This window comes from Berghia stephanieae, chromosome 3 (assembly GCF_034508935.2).
Source record: "Berghia stephanieae isolate SIO BIC M18660-M18661 chromosome 3, UCSD_Bste_1.3, whole genome shotgun sequence".
Lineage (NCBI taxonomy): Eukaryota > Metazoa > Mollusca > Gastropoda > Nudibranchia > Aeolidiidae > Berghia > Berghia stephanieae.
The window spans coordinates 21,760,019-21,779,986 of NC_088362.1; the positions used below are offsets into that span (position 1 = coordinate 21,760,019).

Here is a 19,968-nt window from a genome sequence, read left to right on the forward strand (position 1 = left end):
TAAATAAATAAATATATATATATATATATATATATATATATATATATATATATATATATATATATATATATATATATATATATGTATATATATACATATATCGAGGAAAAAATCAGCATCAACACCGATTTGATACTATTGGTCAAATTTGGGTTGTGTTTTTTTGTTCTCTTCAGGTGTGGTGATGGGGATATAGCAGAACATAGGAAGGATCTGGGATACCACAGGAAACCGGACCGATGCTGCCGACGTCACGATATGTGTGGAGTCGTCATTCCCCGGATGACCACCAAATATGGGCTATTCAACTATAGGCTACACACCGTGTCCCATTGTCGTTGTGATCGAAAGTAAGTAGATTTTGAAATAGGAAACAAACGTGTGATGTCACCAAACAAAAAATGGTACCAATCTCATTGGAAGTGTAAAACCACTCTTCTAGAGGACTGAATTCATACCTTATGTAAATGATCTTCTGGTTTCAGAAGGATGGCTTCTTGTTTTTTAAGTCTAAATAATATGCGGGTCGTCAATAAAATAATATCCATCCTCGCTGTTTTAGGTCCCGTAATCCTTAGAACATGCCTGTTCATTCTGCTACTAAAATAGTTATGCCATCGTATAATATGAAACCTACTCATTTATTAATCCTCCGAAGGACTGGTTACATACATACTTCCAATGAATTTGGAACCGGAAAAGTAGAAGGTGTGACGTCACGACTTTTCTTCCCTATTTAGGTGGATGGCATTTTATCGTTCAATAAACGGCACCCCAGTTCTGGTTCGGATAACGGTGGTAATGAGCCACCGTTCCTTGGTTGAGAGCAAAGTTTTGGCTATTCGAGGGTAGAATGAGTGAAGCTGGAGCAGTGACATCTATAGTCCTAGAGCTGGAGTCATCTGAATCTGAATCGGAATGTTACTCGGAGTCGACTCAATTCTGAGTATTTGTATTTGAGGGCGGAGAGAGTTGTTGAGTGTGACAGCCATTGTTGGTATAATTTAGGCTGAAGAATTTTAATAATCTTCGTTTGAATGTTTCTAAATCTGTTGTTGTGTTCATACATGATTCGGGAAGAGCGTTCCAGTCTTTGATAGTGCGAGGTGCAAATGATTATTTGGAGATGTTTGATCATTGAGTTTGTAGATTGGTGTTTTAGTGTTCATTCATCTCTTTTGTTGTTGTTGTTTTTTTAGACCATCAGTTGGGTGATGCGTTTAATCAGATTCTCTCAATCAAACAATAGATGCTGTGCACTTGGCTAAGAAACTCACAACATTCCACCCGGAAATGTAACGGACCATCACACAAAACTATATGTAACCTTGAAGTTCATAGTTTGGTTAATAGATAGAATGAAATTGACGTCACTCGGATCTTTGTTATTTTTTTTTTTTTTTTTTTTTGTTGTTGTTGTTGTTGTTGTTTTTGTTTTTTTTGGGGGGGGGTTGCTTTTTGTTGTTTTTTATTTTTTTGTTTTTTGGGGTTTTTTTTTTTTTGTTATTTTTTTTTTGTTTTTTTTTGCCAACCGCGTTTATGAGGAATTCTCACTAAGCTGTATTAACCAAACTATAAACGTTTAAGGATACTTTTGTGTGTTGGTCCGTTATATTTTCGGATAGCAATGGTTTGAGTTTCTTATCCAAACGCACAGCATATAGTACGTATCAGGTTTATCAGTAAACTTACAGCTTCACACTAAGGTTTTATTTTCTTTCTTCGTAAATTGTTTTATAAATCAAAAAGTGAATAAATCCGTGACAACTGGAACGAAACGACTTCACACGCAGTCGTGATAATTAATGATAAAAGCTATCATTACCGCTATGGCAAGTCGGTGCACTTTGAGGTGCAACATGAACCATGATAAAAGGGAAATAAAGGTTAATAGAAATAAAAGGTAAAGCACTAGGAAAGCGGGATGCATGCATGCTTATTTGCAGGTCTGATAATTCAATTTATAATGGGCTCATTTTTGTAATGGAAATCTCAAAAAATGAGGCAAAATATTGTCCGTTACAACAATGTTAAACTATGTTCGTATGTTAGACTTCTATCAATGTACACTTCGGGTGCAGACAATATATATATATATATATATATATATATATATATATATATATATATATAAACCATTAATTATAATCACTTTTTTTTAAACACTAAAAAAATGAAGTTAATTGACAAAAACTCGTATAAAGAAAAGAAACGAAAACCATTATTTAAGATTTAGTTTCCCAATCTCTCCTGCTTTTCTCCTCACACACATACACATACACACACACACACACACACACACACCACCCAGCCTCTCTCTCTCTCTCACACACACACACAGACACATACACACACAAACACACTCACAAACATACACACACAAGGTCCCAGGTTTGAGAGTTTTTGCCAAGATGAGGTTTATTTAAATCGATCGATTTTTGAAGAACGAGTTTTCTGGCCAAATTTTTAAAAACGAATTTTTCTAGAGCGTGGAAGTTAACTGGTTAATTTCACTTATAATGACATCCACTTAAATTCCCACATAATATTAGTTTGGCCCATCACAGTAAATACTTGACCATAGCATCGATGAACTTGGGGAAGACATCTTCATATTTCCCTGCACAACACATTCATACCCCCCCCCCCCTTTCTTCCTTCTTCCTCTCTCTCTCTCTCTCTCTCTCTCTCTCTCTCTCTCTCTCTCTCTCTCTCTCTCTCTCTCTCTCTCTCTCTCTCTCTCTCTCTCTCTCTCAGACACACACACACACACTCTCCCTGTCTGTCTCTTTTTCTCTATCTATCTATCTATCTATCTATCTATCTATCTATCTATCTATCTATCTATCTATTTATCTATCTATCTATCTATCTATCTATCTATCTATCTATCTATCTATCTATCTATCTATCTATCTATCTATCTCTCAGCCATGACTTGCAACCCTACTCAATAGAAACACATACGTTTATAATTCAAAGTGAAAGCGCAATATTAAAACCATAGCTAACTTTGGAATTATCCATCTAGTTATTAAGGGGCTCAAGAGAGTGAAAGAATAAGATTTATAGCGAATAAAAATTCGACGTAAAAAGAAGTAGAAGAACGCACGCCGATTCACACCTTTTCAGATATCTAGATTAGATATTAGACTAAACCTTTTTTTAATCTTCTGAGTTTGAATCAATGCAACCTACTTCTTCATCTTTTCTCAAATGGACTTTACTGTTACCGTCATTCACAAAGGTGCGTAGGCTATCTATAATGTTATGATTTAACAATTCTCACCCACTTATTGTCGCAATCTTAACCTAATTTGTACAAATTTGCAATATGAGATGTAGCAGTAGCGAATCACATTTGTACTCGTATATGCCAGGTTTTTAGAAATGTTTTTGTCATTATAGCTCTAAAAACACTTTTTAAAAATGAAATGTAACAATGAGCTTTATTTAGTCATGAAGACAACATTTATCATCTTGATAATGCTCCTCTTCCTACGTTTTCATTCTTTTACAAAAACCTCTTCACTCGCATCAGTGAAAGCGCAATATTAAAACCATAGCTATCTTTGTGCGGCCATGTGCCTTTCGGATCGGATGGTCATGAGTTCGAGCCTCGCTCGGCGCATAGTTGAGTTTTTGGAAAAATCTCTTTACTCACACTCTCTCACCGTACTCAGGTGTAAGATAAGTAGCTGGCAATTTACAGCGTTGTCTCTGTCGGAAAAAATGTAATATCACCTAACAGGCATCATGTCTCGTTCTACATGTTAAATGTTGCTGTTTGTTAGGGACCCCTTGTAAAGCACTTTGAACACATAAAGTGGATATTGCGCTATATAAAAGCTCAAGTTAAATAAACAATCTGACAAGCATGTCAAAATCAATTGATACAGATAGAACTAAGTTGACGTCATTCAGATTTTTGTTGTTTTTAGCCAGCCGTGTTTATGAGTAGTTCTCACTTAACTGTATTAATCCGACTATAAACGTTCAAAGTTACACATAGTTTGTTTTGTTTTTGTTTTTTATTTTGTGTTGGTACGTTATTTCCGGCTGACGAATGTTGTGAGAGTTTTGGCTGAGCGCTAAGCATCAACTCAGATTTGCAGTGATCATCCTTTGGGTTTTACAGACATTAATGATATTAAGTCTTCCTTTGATTATTTAGCATTAATATTAAATGTGACCCTTCGCCTCAAAACGGTATTAAGTCGGGTTGGTTAAGATATTGAAAATTGAATTTATAGCCAGAAATATCAGACTTGTGTTGAGTTTGTATGTGTTATTGAGCAGAATGGATACCTTATTTTAGGGTGCCAATGCCAACAATTTATATTTTTGACCAGTTTAACATTTAATTCGGATTTTAAGCATATGGTTCGTTCCGACATAATACCGTTTTGAGACGAATCTTCAATGATCCAACATGTTTACCTAGAGCGTTTAAACAAAGATTATTTGACATGATAGATGTCGAGTTGAAGAGATAAGTATGTCATAATAAATATCATTTCGCCCAGCAAATTACAGAATGAATGGATGGATAGATGGATGGATGAATGTTTGATTTAATAAAAATATTAACGAACAATAAAACAGCCAAAGGAATAAATCCTTGATTGACTGAGCGAACGAGCGAATGGATGAATGAATGAATGAATGAATGAATGAATGAATGAATGAATGAATGAATGAAAGAATGGATTTTAAAAGCCAAAATTATTTAAGAAAAAAAGGAATCAATATAGAAAAGAGAGCGAATGATTGGATGCAGAAATGAAAAGGAAAAATGGTTGAACGAATGAATGAATGACTTATATGTTGTCTTGAACAGGTGGGGTGAGGCAGACCGACACGGCGAGTGGTTAAGGCTTTGCACTGTGACCCACGGAATATCTCGGGTTCGAGCTCCGCTTCGGGCACTTTCGGGTTTTTTTTCTCTCCCCTTGAGCAAGATTATCAGCCACCAAATGCCTCAAAAGTGATTCCTATTTGACAGCAGACATTTGCTTGATAGATATCATTTATATTCCTTAATGAAATGCTTAGGTTCATCAAACGAAGCAAAAAGATTCCAACAACAAAACAAAAAACAAAACAAGAACAAAACAATGATTGAATGACTGAATGAATGTCTGAATGAATAAATGATTGAATTAATGAATGACAGAATGAATGAATGAATGAATAAATTAAATGCTTCGCTGAACAACCAAATGAATGAAGGAAGGAAGGAAGGAATGAATGAGCAAAGAGTAAGGAATGGATAAATGGCTAAAAGAATACAAGATTGAATGAATGACCGCATGAATGAATAAATAAATAAATGAATGAAAGAATGAATGAAGAGATGAATAAGGTACATGCTTTGTTAGACCAATATGGTCCCAACTTTATTAGAACATCAAGGCTTCACAGCAGGCATCAATATTGGCCTTGGATTTTGCACTATGTGACCCTTAGAAAAATAAATAGCGCCTTTAATATAAATAGACTTAGCATCCACACCATGTTTAGCAATTGCCTTCTAAGAATTTTGCATTATTGATTTATAACATAGCATCTCAAATCGGTGGATATTGCGCTATATAAAAGCTCACGATTTTTTTTATAATTATTATTTCATCACCCCCCCCCCCCCCCCACCCTCTTTGACGTGTTTAGGGCTATCTTTAATCTTTGGTTACTTGCCTAATGCATGAATTTGGTTTGTTTTTGATTTAGATCAGTCCGTGTCTAATTTCGTGACCAAGGGGTCTGATAGGATGTGAGTCGTAAGACACTTTATAATAAATATTGTTACTTATAATATATTCAATTGCCATAATCAAGTGGATTTTTGCTGGTTCAGCCGCCAACACACTGCTACATCGAGCGCAGAAGTCATAATGGTATTTAATGGTTTATCCAGCATAATTTACATACTGTATTGTATATTTAATTTGCTATAAGTACGTCGTTCGTATATATTTATAGAGACATCATAAATAATATGAATATTGCAGATAATCAATGAATGTCTTTTTATTAGTATTTCATGAGTTATATTGAAACCTGTATTGATGCGAGTTTTATGTTGTAACCTTTGATGATATTTATTACCACTAAGCAGAAAAAAACCTTCCGCGTAGTAATTGATACGACGCACTGATATTTTAAATGATACAATGTTAAAAATCTAAAAATACGCTTTTAAAAAACGATAAGTGAATGCAAGGTAAACAATAATGAATTCTAAAGTGGCGAGCCAGTGCGCAGGTCATTGGGTTAGAGGAACCATGAAAAATTAAGCGCAAATAATTTCTATAAATTGCTTCCAATCGAAGCTAAATATCTCTTCAGGAAAAGTTGCCAGAAATAGCCTCCTCGTTGTACGCCTAAGAATAGAAACGGAACAAACCAAAATTATACAAAATAAAGAAATTTCCCTCCTCCTCAATTAAACAAACATAAAGAAAGGCATATGGAACAAACTAATAAACATCAGAAATGCTGAGGGAATTTTTGTGCCCTATAAGTTCACATTAGTTCTTTTTAAACGTCAAACTAGCAATCCTTCTTTCATACGGCTTGATACTCATTGGATTCTCAAAGGGTTAATACAAGTCTATTCCTGGCCAAATAACCCTTTTAATCCCTCAAACGGTGGGGAGTATTCTGCCGTACTTTGGAAAAACCCATATTTTAAAATTTGGTCAGAAAACTCGTCCTTCAAATATCGATCGATTTAAATGATCATCTTTTTGACAAAGAATCACTCAAAGACTTCGCGAAGTCCCATGTTTGAGAGGTTTTTTTTCCAATATGAGAGTCATTTAAATCGATCGATATTTGAAGGATCAGTATTCTGGCCAAATTTTAAAAGATGTCTTTTTCCAGAGTACGGTGGTATTTACTATTATCTTTTATTGCTCGTTTATCATTCCGTGCAAACATTGAGGCGACGAAATCACAGCTCTCTCGTTTTAACCAGTTCATTGCGGTACTCGGGGGGGGGGGGGGGACATGTATTTAAAAATTTGGCCAGAAAACAAACTCGTCCTTCAAATATCGATCGATTTAACAGACTCTCATCTTAGCTAACACTCTTAAACCTGGGATTTTGATAGACCTCGCGATATCCCAGGTTTGAGAATTTTGGACAAGATGAAGGTCATTTATATCGATCGATATTTGAAGGACGAGCTTTCTGGCCAGATTTTAAAATACGCGTCTTTCCGGTGTAATTCAGTTAGCTGGTTGGTTACAACGAAGTTCTGGCCGAGGCCGTGGATTTAGAGTCAGAGAAAGATAATGTGTTGTTCCGTTTATCATTGTCCGCGTGTATTGCTATGTATTGCATACATTCGCGAAAGCTTGTCGGCGTAAGCGTTGTCTTGGTTAGAATACATCATTGTTGTACACGCTCTTTGAACTTTACGGTTCGAGATTTGAGTTCGGTCAATGATTTGTAAGGAGATATAATCTGCGGAACCATTCGATTTGAATAAGTCTTAACAGACTTTTATTAACGATTGGGTGTTCTAGTGAATGCCACCTTATAATTTGAATGGGGGAATGTTTCTATGTGAGTGGTGGATATCTAGCTCATACAGTAGGTAGAGTCACGCCTCCCTTGTAATGTTGAGTTGTCGTACCAGTAAGGATGCGTGTTCAAGTCCCCATCGCACTTTTAGTGGATAATACGCAATATAAAAGCTCAAATTGAAATATAATGTCAAGCCAAAATTTACAGAATTAGGAAATTTATATACTTTAAGTATTTTGAATGTCAAGACATAAAACTCATTCTCCTCAATAAAGGCATTAATTTTAACTCATAATGTATCCGTTTAAACTAAACAGTTTACTGCAGCACTCTGGTGCAATTTAAAATTTGGCCAGAAAACTTGTCCTTCAAATACCGATCGATTTAAATGACCGTCACATCGACAAAAACTCTCAAACCAGGGACATCCCAAGACCTATCCAAGTCCAAGGGTTGAGAGGTTTTTTTGTTTGTTTGTTTGTTTGTTTTTTGTTGTTTTTTTTTTTTTGTTTTTGTTTTTGTTTTTTTTTTTTTTTTTTTTTTTTGTTTTTGTTTTTTTTTTTGTTTTTGTTGTTTTGTTTTGTTTTGTTTTTTTTTTGCCCGATGAGGGTCATTTAAATTGATTGATATTTGAAGGACGACTTTTCTGGCCAAATTCCCTAAATACTTGCCTTTCCATAGTATGGCAGTTAACTGGTTAATGATCAGTATTCAGCATTTGACAGAAAGAAAAAAGAATGAAAAATGAGCTTTTATATCGCGCGATATCCACTAAACGTGCTCAAAGCGCTTTACAAAGGGCCCCTGGGCAAGAGCAACACTTTACATGTAGGATGGGACATGACGCCTGTTAGGCGATATTGCAATTTTTTCGGACAGAGACAACGCTGTTGACGGCCATGTACTCATTTTACACCTGACCACGGTGAGAGAATGTGAGTAAAGAGCCCTTTCAAAGGACTCAACTATGCGCCGAGCGAGGCTCGAACCCAGGACCTTCCGATCCGAAAGCGAGTGTCGTACCACTAGACCACATAGCCGCACATAACTTTTTCTATGTGAATGGTGGGTAGCTCTAACAGTAGAGCCACGCTCTTCCCGGCCAGGTGGAGTTGTCGTACCAGTAAGGTCGCGGGTTCTATCCATCCCAACAAACTACCGTTTAGAGACGATTGGTCACAGTTGTAGAATGCAAATCATTTTAAACGTCAAATCTAGACAATTCTCAAATCCATGGAACATTATTCGAATCTTATCGTTCATAGTTTACCTTATTTTTAAAAATTGATTTTGGAGACCCTAAGACTTTTTTAAAAATCAATTATTTCCAATCTATCTCAAACAGTTTCGTTTCGTGACTCCGAGCATTCTGAATGAAATTAGGGACATGCGTGCTGAAGGTCTACGTCTTTCTTGCACATCCGATAAATCAGATACTGGGTGTCTAAAAAACTTGGAATACTTAATAGATTAAAGGAAACAATGTAAAAGAGGCGCGGATTATAACTTTCAAAAGTTGTGTATCAGTTTCTCATTTGCTCTTCTAGTAGGGTACACAAACTGTTAAAATTCTCAATTCAGAGAGACAAGTGTGAAATTAATTAATATAATCGAATTTTTTGTAATAACCGAGAAAGAATAGAAAAAAAAAATGAAAAAGATCAAACAGAAACAAAACAAAACAAAAAGAAAACAAAGCAAAACTAAACAAACAAAAGAAAAAGATCAAATTTTTTTTTTAAAAAGAAGAAACGAAAAAAAATTATAAAACCCAAAGCGTTTCAACTTCGTCTTATGTCGTCCACGCCTCCGCCTTATATCGATATAAAATTCAACAAGATTTTTTAAAAATCAGAAATAAAAGCAATCTAAAAATTAAAACAGTATAATAGAAGGATTGCCACGCATACGATACATGAAAACATCGAGCCTATTAATTATAATATCTCGGAACTCCTTTTTTAAATCTGCAAAGTTAGTGGGTCAGAAAAGCATTGCTAATTATATAGTATTGCTCTTTAGGGTCATGGGAGTACGAGCAACGGTTCTCGGCAAACAACAGAAGAAAAAAAAATGTTTCATTCTCTACACTCACCAAAAAAAAAAAAAAAAATTAAACAAACAATACACACGGTGCGTAGATAGAGTAGAATAAAAACTTGTTGATTGCATGGATTTGTATACGTAAATTGAAATTAATTTCAAAAGGTAGATATGAATCGCCTCGAGTGCTTTTTTATATGAAATAATTTCAGTAGTTATACAACTTGTCGTCGCATGAAAACTGGTGTTAAATTGCTTTTAAAGCTTGTGTGTTTGCGTGACTTTCACCTTTAACCAACAAAAGAATTGAAATTGCTAGGGTTGGCATTTATTCATCGGCAATAGATTTACCCGGAAGCCATTATTTTCTATTATGATTTTTTACAATCTCTATCCGATACGATTAGAAACTTGTGTGGTCTTTAATTATATTGCAGAGAAAAAAACGAAACATTCAAGTTTACTGCTATGAAGGGGGGAGAAGGGGGGGGGGGTGGTGGATGGAGCAATCACAAATTATAGAACAACATAATTGAACAAAATGGAGTAAATTTCAATCAATGCAATTGTCTGATGAACAGAACCCAAAAAAATGTTAATTCAAACATACAACTCTCATATTGTATTTCACCTGCAGACCCCCTATCCCCTTCTCTCTTTTTTATATATTTGTTTGTGTGCGGCTAGGTGGTCTAGTTGTATGATACTCGCCTTCTGATCGGAAGGTCGTGGGTTCGAGACTAGCTCAAAATATGGATTTTTCCAGTGTCCGACACCATAGCTTCAAGTAGTTTAGCATTCGGGAAACAGTTGTGTGATTTCTTACACGCCGGTTGCTGATTGTGCAAGTTGTAATGTAACAACGCCTTTTCCCGAAAAGATCCATAATATATCATTGTCCGTTGATAGATCTGTCAATCGGCTCTCTGAAGGCAACGCGAAAGGTCTCAGTATTAAACCCATAACTTGTGCCTGCGAACGAAACATATTAACCCTGTCCCTACATCAATCGCGTTATGGCGTCATGTTATAGAGGGAGGCATTACTATATAATATATAGGTAAACAAAGGGTCTTCCATTCGGATATGGTCTTTTAACCTTCACGAACGTGAAATTTCTATCTCATAATTTTAATAACCCCTACTAATTTTTGGATATTTATTATTATTTTATTTTTGTTTGTATGTTTTTCGACGGTACTCCTTGGGAAATGTTCTTTACTCACATTCTTTCACCCTACTCAGATATGAAATGAGTACTTGAGTACTTGGCTGGTAAAAGCGTGTTTATGTCGGAAAAAATGTAAAATATAGTGGTTTACATGCTTTATTTAACCTCATAACATTTGTGAAATGTTGCTGTTGGCTTGGGACCTCTTGTAAGAACAAAAGAAAGCGCTATACAAATGTATGTTGTTATTAATAATCATAACATTCGCTTGTGATTGTCTTGTGGTATGACACCCGCATTTGGATCGGAGGGTCATTGATTCGAGTCCCGCTCTGAGCGACGCAAAGTTGAGTCCTTGGAAAAGGCTCTTTTCTCACATTCTTTCACCGTACTCAGGTGTAAAATGAGTACCTGGCCGTTAGCAGCGTTGTCTCTGTCCGAAAATTTTTGTAATATCATCATGTCTCGTCCTACATGTTAAGTGTTGCTGTTGGCTCGAGACCCCTTGTAAAGTGTTTTGGGCGCGTTTAGTGGATTTTTTTTAAATATGCCCCTCGCCACGACATCATATAAGATACCGTCGCCCAGGCATTCCACGGAAGAATATAGATAATTCATCAAACAAGATGTCTGATGTCAACAGGAAACACCCATGTTGTCCATGTGAGCAAATTGGGGGTTAATACTTTGCCCAAGAAAAAAAAAACCGAAAGTGGCTGAAGCGGGGCTCGAAACCGAGCCCTTCCGGGTCACAGTACAATGCCTTAACTACTCGGCCACTTCTTCCCCCAATATTTGGTTTTTGCACTGCCTAGTGAGTTGTCGTTAGTAGTGCTCATGGAAACAAGTGATACCATTTGTTAAACTATTGAATAGAACTCACGATTTGTTTTCTTTTGTGGCCAAAGACTGGCATTTTGACATCATTTTATAAGTTAACGATGGCTACGATTCTAGTGTCAGGCTATGTGATAACAATGGCTTCGGGCTGACACCAGGATCATTCCGGTATTTCCTTGAAGTTAACTCATCAATCTTTGCCTTCGGAATGAAAACTGGAAATGTTTATATTTTCAATCTTTTTCTTTCTTTCTTTATAGATAGAATGAAGTTGACATCACTCGGGTTTTTGTTATTGTTTTTGCCATCCACGTTTATGAGTAATTCTAACTTAAATGTATTATCCAGACTCTAAAAGTTTATTGTTTACGCACAGTTTTGTGTGTTGGTCCGTGTATACTTCCGGATGACAATGTAGTTAGTTTCTAAGCCAACCGCATACTATCCATTTTAGATGTGATGGGAGGTACGAAAATGAAGACTACGACGACTATGACGCCATTGAGTACCCAGCTATGTTTAAACAATGTGCAGTAATATTTACCTGCAGGCTAAGTAAAGTAACTAATTTATTTAGTGTCAAGACAGGGGGCGATTGTATTGACACAATGCCTTCTGGCACGTGACGGATGCCTTCAGTGGGTCACGTACTTGTGTGATAATAAGACACACAAACAGTGATTCTAATCAAAGTGAATTCTTATCGACTTCCTCGATAACTCTTCAATGATGGCCGCAGTAATAGAATTAAACTTTATAATCCTAGGCTTCCTAGAATTTAATTGATGCTATGCTGATAGGTAAAAAAAAAAGATCATATTATCCGCCAGCAGGATATAACGTCCCAACACACAAATCTATGTGTTACCTTAAACGTTTATAGTCTGATTGATATAATTTTGTGGGAATTGCTCATAAAAATGCTGGCTAAAAACAAAAACAAATAGCTGAGTGATGTCAATTTCGTTCCTTCTATAATATAAGATCCTTGAACTCCTTATTTGGAGTTTCAATCTCGCAGCTCAGTTGGTAGAGCACTCGCTTAACACGCAAAGGAACCAAGATCGATCCCGGGTGCAGTCGAGATTTTTATTTCTGAACCCCCCTCCCACCCCCAGCCCCCTCATCCACCCAGCAGTGAATGGGTAGCGGAATCTGTTACATTTGGCGGAAAGTACTTTGCGATAGAGTAAAGGGACCCTTTGTAATGCGCTTTGAGCACATCCTATCCAAAGGATAACAAGCAATTGCTAATGTCCGTTTCACGCTATAGAAACCGGGATAAACTCCGGTTCCATGGGCCCAATGGCTTTGGAGGACTTTTGTTTTTTTAAAGCGCGAACTTGGGAACGCACGCAGGAGATCGAGAATACTTTTATGATACCCCTACGATGACACCGCCTTTACTCATTATTATCAAAATGTACTATTTTGTGCGGCTATGTGGTCTTGTGGTATGACACTCGCTTTCGGGTCGGAAGGTCCTTGGTTCGAGCCTCGCTCGGAGCATAGTTGAGTCCTTGGAAAAGACTCTTTACTCACATTCTCTCACCGTACTCAGGTGTAAAATGTGTACCTGGCCGTCAACAGCGTTGTCTCTGTCGGAAAAATTGTAGTAACAAGCGTCATGTCTCGTTCTACATGTTACGTGTAGCTGTTGGTCAGGGACCCTTTGTAATGCGCTTTGAGCACATTTAGTGGATGATTTTGCTCTATATAAAATTTATTTTTTATTTATTTTTCGAACAATTATTGATTCTCGAATCAAAGGATTTGACATTAGGAATTATCAATGTGGTCAGAATAGTATTAGATATGCGTCAAAATAAATTTTGAGTAATTATTAAGGAATGCCTGCGGGTAATTTTAAAACATTTTTGGGGGGACTCTTACGTTGTTTTTTTTTTTCACATAGGATGATAGTCACGCCTGATAATCATTTTACTTATATGCCATAGTAAAATCATCCCCCCCCCCCCCCCACCCCCTTCCAAAAAAGTAAAATAAAAACAAAACAAACAAAAAATCAAAGTAAAAAAAAAATCCAAAAAAAATCAAGAAAAACAAAAAGGGTATACAAATGGAACAGCGTGGCTCAGAGGTACGGTCTTTGCTTCGTACCCAAAAGGTGGCCTTGAGCAAGTCACCTCGCCCTAGCTCATTTTGTGGCGCTGCTCTGCGGCTGACGCCTGGGTTATTCCAGTCTTCCCTTGGAATAGACCCGAAAGCCAAATTTCCCCATGGGGATGAATAAAGGAAATTTTATTTATTATTTATTTATTTATTATTTTGAGCACGTCTAGAATGAAGGACCTCAAGTGTGTTGACGCGTTATTTGATTTTTTTAAATTTGTCTATTTAATTAAAAATTTTCACAACCAAGGTAGCGCATAGCATACGTATCGAACAAAATAATTGCAATATATTTCTTACAAAGATCAAAAAGGCCGGGACACTATAATATATAAGTTCGTATTTTATTCACTCCTTTTAGAAAAGCTTTGCTAGTACTATTATTTATTGTTCATTACTGGGTAGATCGTTTGTAGCTATCCACGAGTCGTATTAGACCATCAAATAATAAATTGTTTGATGCATAGGAATCGTATCTATTTAAAAAGGAGAACAAAATGACGATTGAAGTGCTTTTAAGCTCAAATATTGAGTCTTTAAGTAATGGCGGGGTACGGTTTACGATATGAACTTACAATACTGGTAACGTCACACAAGTGTGTTTGAATGTTTGTATGTTTGTTTGTTTGTGTGTGTGTGTGTGTGTTTGAATGTGTGTATAAATTATAGAAGATACGTACGTACATACATACCATACGTACATACATACATACATACATACATACATACATACATACATACATACATACATACATACATACATACATACATACATACATACATACATACATACATACATACATACATACATACATACATACATACATACATACATACATACATACATACATACATACATACATACATACATACATACCTACATACATACATACATACATACATATACATACATACATACATACATACATACATACATACATACATACATACATACATACATACATACATACATACATACATACATACATACATACATACATACATACATACATACATACATACATACATACATACATACATACATACATACATACATACATACATGTGGGCTTAAACTTGATAACAAAGCCTGCTCAATTGATATGTTCTATAATAAAGTGACAACTGAGACCTCCACTTGTAAACTCATTTATTCTTTGTACATATTTCGCACTTTACAACCGTCTTGTGTTTTATCTTTCTTTTTGGGGATTTGTTATTGATTTTTAAATTCAAATTTCGGGCCCTTTCTATTTTATGTTCAAATTTAACTCATTATATTCCAAAAGAAAACTTTCAAACTACCCATCCACCATAGACTGAGGCATCCCCGGCCAAGCCAGGCTTTTTGTGGAAATGGATTATTTTCTTAGATTTTTTCTTTCTGCTTTATCTGGCTCTGTATTTTATTCACATTTTTAGATACTTTATAGAGAGACCATCTTTGGATAGGAAAGAAGCAGTATTAGAAATAAAACTATATTGACTGACAGAGAATGTTGAGATCTTCAATTCTGATCCCACAGTATAACCTATATTATTAAAAGTTGTCCTTAAGAGCCATTGGACCCATGGAGCCGGTGTATATTCCGGTTTCTATAGCGTGAAACGGACAATAGCAATTGCTTGCTATCCTTTGGATAGGACGCTAGTCTATCGCAAAGTACTTTCCCCCAAATCTAACAGACGCAGCTACCCATTCACTGCTGACGAGACAGGGAGGTCAGAAAAAAATCTCGACTACACCCGGGATCAATCCTGGCCTCATTGCGGGTGATGTGAAGCGAGTGCTCTACTATTTGAGCTATCGGGACCCCTTACGTTATAAAGTAGCTGTGAAAATAAAATATAACGTTTCGCGGAAAATAAGGATTGATTATTTTTAAAGTTATTTTTAGTTTTTATTCCGACAAAATACAACATTTTTCCCGTGTTAACCTTTCAATGTTGATTTTTTAAAACAGTAAAGAACGTGCGGCCATGTGGTCTAGTGGTATGACACTCGCTTTCGGATCGGAAGGTCCTGGGTTCAAGCCTCGCTCGACGCATAGTTGAGTCCTTGGAAAAGACTCTTTACTCACATTCTCTCACCGTACTCAGGTGTAAAATGAGTACCTGGCCGTTAACAGCGTTGTCTTTGTCCGAAAAATTGTAATATCGCCTAACAGGCGTCTTGTCTCGTCCTACATGTTAAATGCTGCTGTTGACCAGGGACCCGTTGTAAAGCGCTTTGAGCACGTTAAGTGGATATTGCGCTATATAAAAGCTCAATTTTTTTTAAAGAATGTAAAGACTCATGGATGATATATTTTTCTAATTTATTCTTTTTTTTTTTTCCCCCAAGAAACTTTGGCCCATCAGGATAGTTCATGTGGCCAGATAATTTATGGACGCAAAACGAAGTTCGTTGAATATCACTGTAATATGCAGTGGCGTGGCATGCTTATAGTATAAGGTGGTGCCAGAATCAGAAGAAAATGACTTAAAACATGCCATATTTGTAAATACAAAAGAAAGGGGAAAAAAATAAAGAAAAGACTTACTCAAATAAATAAGAGGCGGTATAAACCAGTTCTCAGTTTATTATTTTTAAAATGCTGTAATCCAATTTTAAAAGATGGATGCGGTGCCAGGCACCAAATCAACCAATATAAAAACGCCCCTGGTAATATGTAAATCCCATGCTTTCACGTTTACAAAATAATCTGTGCTTATCCTAATCAATTATTGGAAGAAGATAAAAGTGGCAAACGTCTCTGATGAACCGAGCTAAATATTTATTTAAATCAAATAAAATTTTATTTTATTTCTCAGTATCTTACCTGATTCTTGTTTAAACATCTGCCAATCATGGCCTGCTGCTTACGTCTCTGTATTTAAAATATTATGTGGCCCACTGACTGTCTCAAATCGGTCATTGAGAGGTTTAGCAGATTATACGTATCACGCATCACGTTTCTATTACATGATCATTTTCATTATACGTAAAAAACAGAACCGCTATGCGATTTTTATTCGAGTCATCCGTTGTGAGATCAAATTTTTTAAAATGCATTGCGACACTATTTTTTTTATTACGCATACTAAGAATGATCATGTAAAAGATAAAGATAGTATGCGCTTGGCTAAGAAGCTCACAACATTGTCATCCGGAAGTAAAACGGACCAATACACAAAACTCTATGTAACCATGAGCGTTTATAGTCTGGTTAATACAGTTTAGTGAGAATTACTCATAAACGTGGATGGCAAAAAAACAATAACAAAGACCCGAGTGACGTCAACTTCTTACTATCTATACGCGAAACGTGGTGTGTGATGTGTGACATGCACGTTTTACTAAACCTCTCTATCAAGTCGGAATTAATATGATGCTGAGTAGACTGTCTAGTCTATTTCAAGTTTAAATGATAAGAATGATGAAATTTTAGTCTTTTTAAAAAGCATTTTAAAGGACTATATCATTATTAATTTGTTCTTCTCCGCAAAACATATTCATTTCATCTGCCGATTCTCTTGGGTTTTATTGGTTTGTTTGTTTGTTTGTTGGTTTGTTTGGTTTTTTTTTTGGTTTTGTTTTGTTTTTTGTTTTTTTGTATATTGTTTATTTGTCTTTTATTTTGTATAACAAATTCAATTCTCACCACCCTTTTTTTTTTGTATTTAAAAAAATGTCGGGCCCTTTCCATTTTCTGATCAAATTTAACTCATATTCCAAAAGAAAACTTTCAAATTACACCATCCACCTTAGACTGAGGCATCCCCGGCCAAGTCGGGCTTTTTGTGGAAATGGATTATTTTCTTAGATTTTTTCTTTCTGCTTTATCTGGCTATGTATTGAACCATCCCGAGATTTTTTAAAAAAGCGTTTTGAGACGAAAGGCCACATTATATTAGTCATCATTTGTGTTTGAGTTCCACAACAAACTGTGATATTATTGTGAAGTCAACTTGAACTTCTTTCGTTTTCTTTTCCCTGTCCTTTTTACCCCTCTCCTCCTTTTTAGGAGAATATATGCTTATGTATGTAGTTGACTTTTAAATAATAGTAATAAGTAAAGAATGTATGGATGATTCATGGGTAATGGGGGAAGGGGAGGGGGTGAAGAATGGCTTAGCGGTACGGTTTTTGCTTCGTACCCTAAAAGTTCGATCACCCGCCACTGCGCTGTATGGCCTCGAGCAAGTCACCTCGCCCAAGCTCAAGTTGCGGAGCTGCACCGCGGCTGACGCCTGGGTTATTCCAGTCTTCCCTTGAAATAGACCCTAGAGATAAATTTCCCCTTTTGAATGAATAAAGAAAATTTAATTTTTTTAAAATTATTTTTAATATAGATATTATTCTAAACTTCTCTTTTTTTCCGGGAAAAGATCTTAGATTTGAAGAAAGGTTTGCTTGATGAAGCTATAAGTATAATATAAGGATGATCATTCGTCAAATGGTGAATATATCTTAAGAACATTTGGATTTTTTTAAAGAGGAGAATGAATGAAAATGGAATAGATAGATATATGGGTGGATGGGTAGGTTTTCTTATTAGCAGGTCTGATAACAAATTCAATTATAGGCTTGATTTAGAATTGTTGTAATGGACAATAATAATACCTTGCGTTGATTTGAAAGTATTTCCATTTCATTACAACAATGAGAGTCTTTTCTCTCTCTCTCTCTCTCTCTCTCTCTCTCTCTCTCTCTCTCTCTCTCTCTCTCTCTCTCTCTCTCTCTCTCTCTCTCTCTCTCTGACGTCTTTCTCGGTTTTTAAGTAATGTATTTATGTTTTAATTGTTTTGGGTTTTTTTGGTTTGCTTTTTGTTGTTGTTGACTGAAGAAGGGTTTTGGGCCCGAAATGTTCTGTGTTTGGTATTTTTTTCTTTTTTTGTTAAAGCTCTTATATTCATTTTGGTTTATTACTTTTTACAGTACACAGCTGATAGCAGTCAGCTTTGTGTCACTTTACCAATGTAACTTTGTGTTATCGGAGATGCATATAGGTACCCATCGATCCACTCCACTATAAAACCATTCTTTGTCCACTTGAAATACCGCTTCAAATTGAAATAAATCTGTGCGATTTGGATGCTATAATATGAAAAATTTGGTAAATTAAAAAAAAAAATTTTGTTGAAGAAATGGACTCTATCTAGTGTCTGAAAGGGATAAAAGCTAAAATCTCACACTTCTGGTTATTTATCTTTGAAATCAATAGGGAACAAAAATGTGATGTAAAAAAATGGTTTATATTTCATTGGAAGTGTAAAACTATTTGGGGGTATGTAGATAGAACGAAGTTGGTGTCAGTCGCGTGTTTGTTATTGTATTGTTTTTTGTTTTTTTTTCAATCCATGTTTAGAGTAATTCTCTCTAAACTGTATTAACCTGACGATAAACGGTCAAGGTTACACATAGTTTTGTGTGTTGGTCCATTTTATTTCCGGATGGCAATGTTGTGAGTTTTTTAGACAAGCGCACAGCATCTATACCATGTGTAAACGATCTTCTGGTTTCAGAATGATGACATTTTTTTTCTAGTCTAAATATATTCTGATCGTCAATAAAGATAAACTAGCCTTGCTCTTTACATCCGTAATCCTAAGAATCTGCCTATATGTTACAGTGAATGACATAATCTGTCGGATGGTGAAAAGGTTTGAACTGAGATATTGCCAAGTTTAGTTAGAAGGTCAATTCTTATCAAAAAAGAGTTGTCATAAGTGATTAAATCAACCCTTTTTGTAGATACATCTTCGGGAAATATCAAAGCTTAAAATTTCACTTCTAAATATTTTTTACAGATAGTCAAGTTGAAAAAGTATGAAATTTGAATAAAGTTGCTGGATACCTTTCCCATACATCTGATCATAACTTCATGAAAAATCACTCGATTTACTTCAAATAAAGATTAAAATGCTCTTGTGAGCATATTCTTTCTTATTCCCTATTTGGGTTATCCGATCTGCAAACATAAATACACGTCGCGGTCACACAATTGTCTCCGACTTGAACACCGTGTTCAGACGATATGGCTCACATACTGATACAATAGAAATAGAATTCGGCTATGTGGTCTAGTGGTATGACACTCGCTTTCGGATCGTAAGGTCCTGAGTTCAGACTCGCTCGGCGCATAGTTGAGTCCTTGGAAAAGGCTCTTTACTCACATTCTCTCATCGTACTCATGTGTAAAATGATTACCTGGTCATTAACAGCGTTGTCTCTGTCGGGAAAAAAATTGTAATATCGCCTTAC

At 35.8% G+C, this 19,968-nt stretch overlaps 1 protein-coding gene across 1 annotated transcript in view; it reads left to right on the forward strand.

The window, feature by feature from the left end:
* The window catches only part of LOC144967327 (uncharacterized), a 43,066-nt gene that overhangs the window by 15,815 nt on the left and 7,283 nt on the right, over positions 1–19,968 (forward strand). Inside the window, exon 3 of the mRNA XM_078904416.1 lies at positions 177–350. Within this exon, the coding sequence (XP_078760542.1) occupies positions 177–350 (174 nt within the window). The remainder of the gene's footprint in view (positions 1–176; positions 351–19,968) is intronic.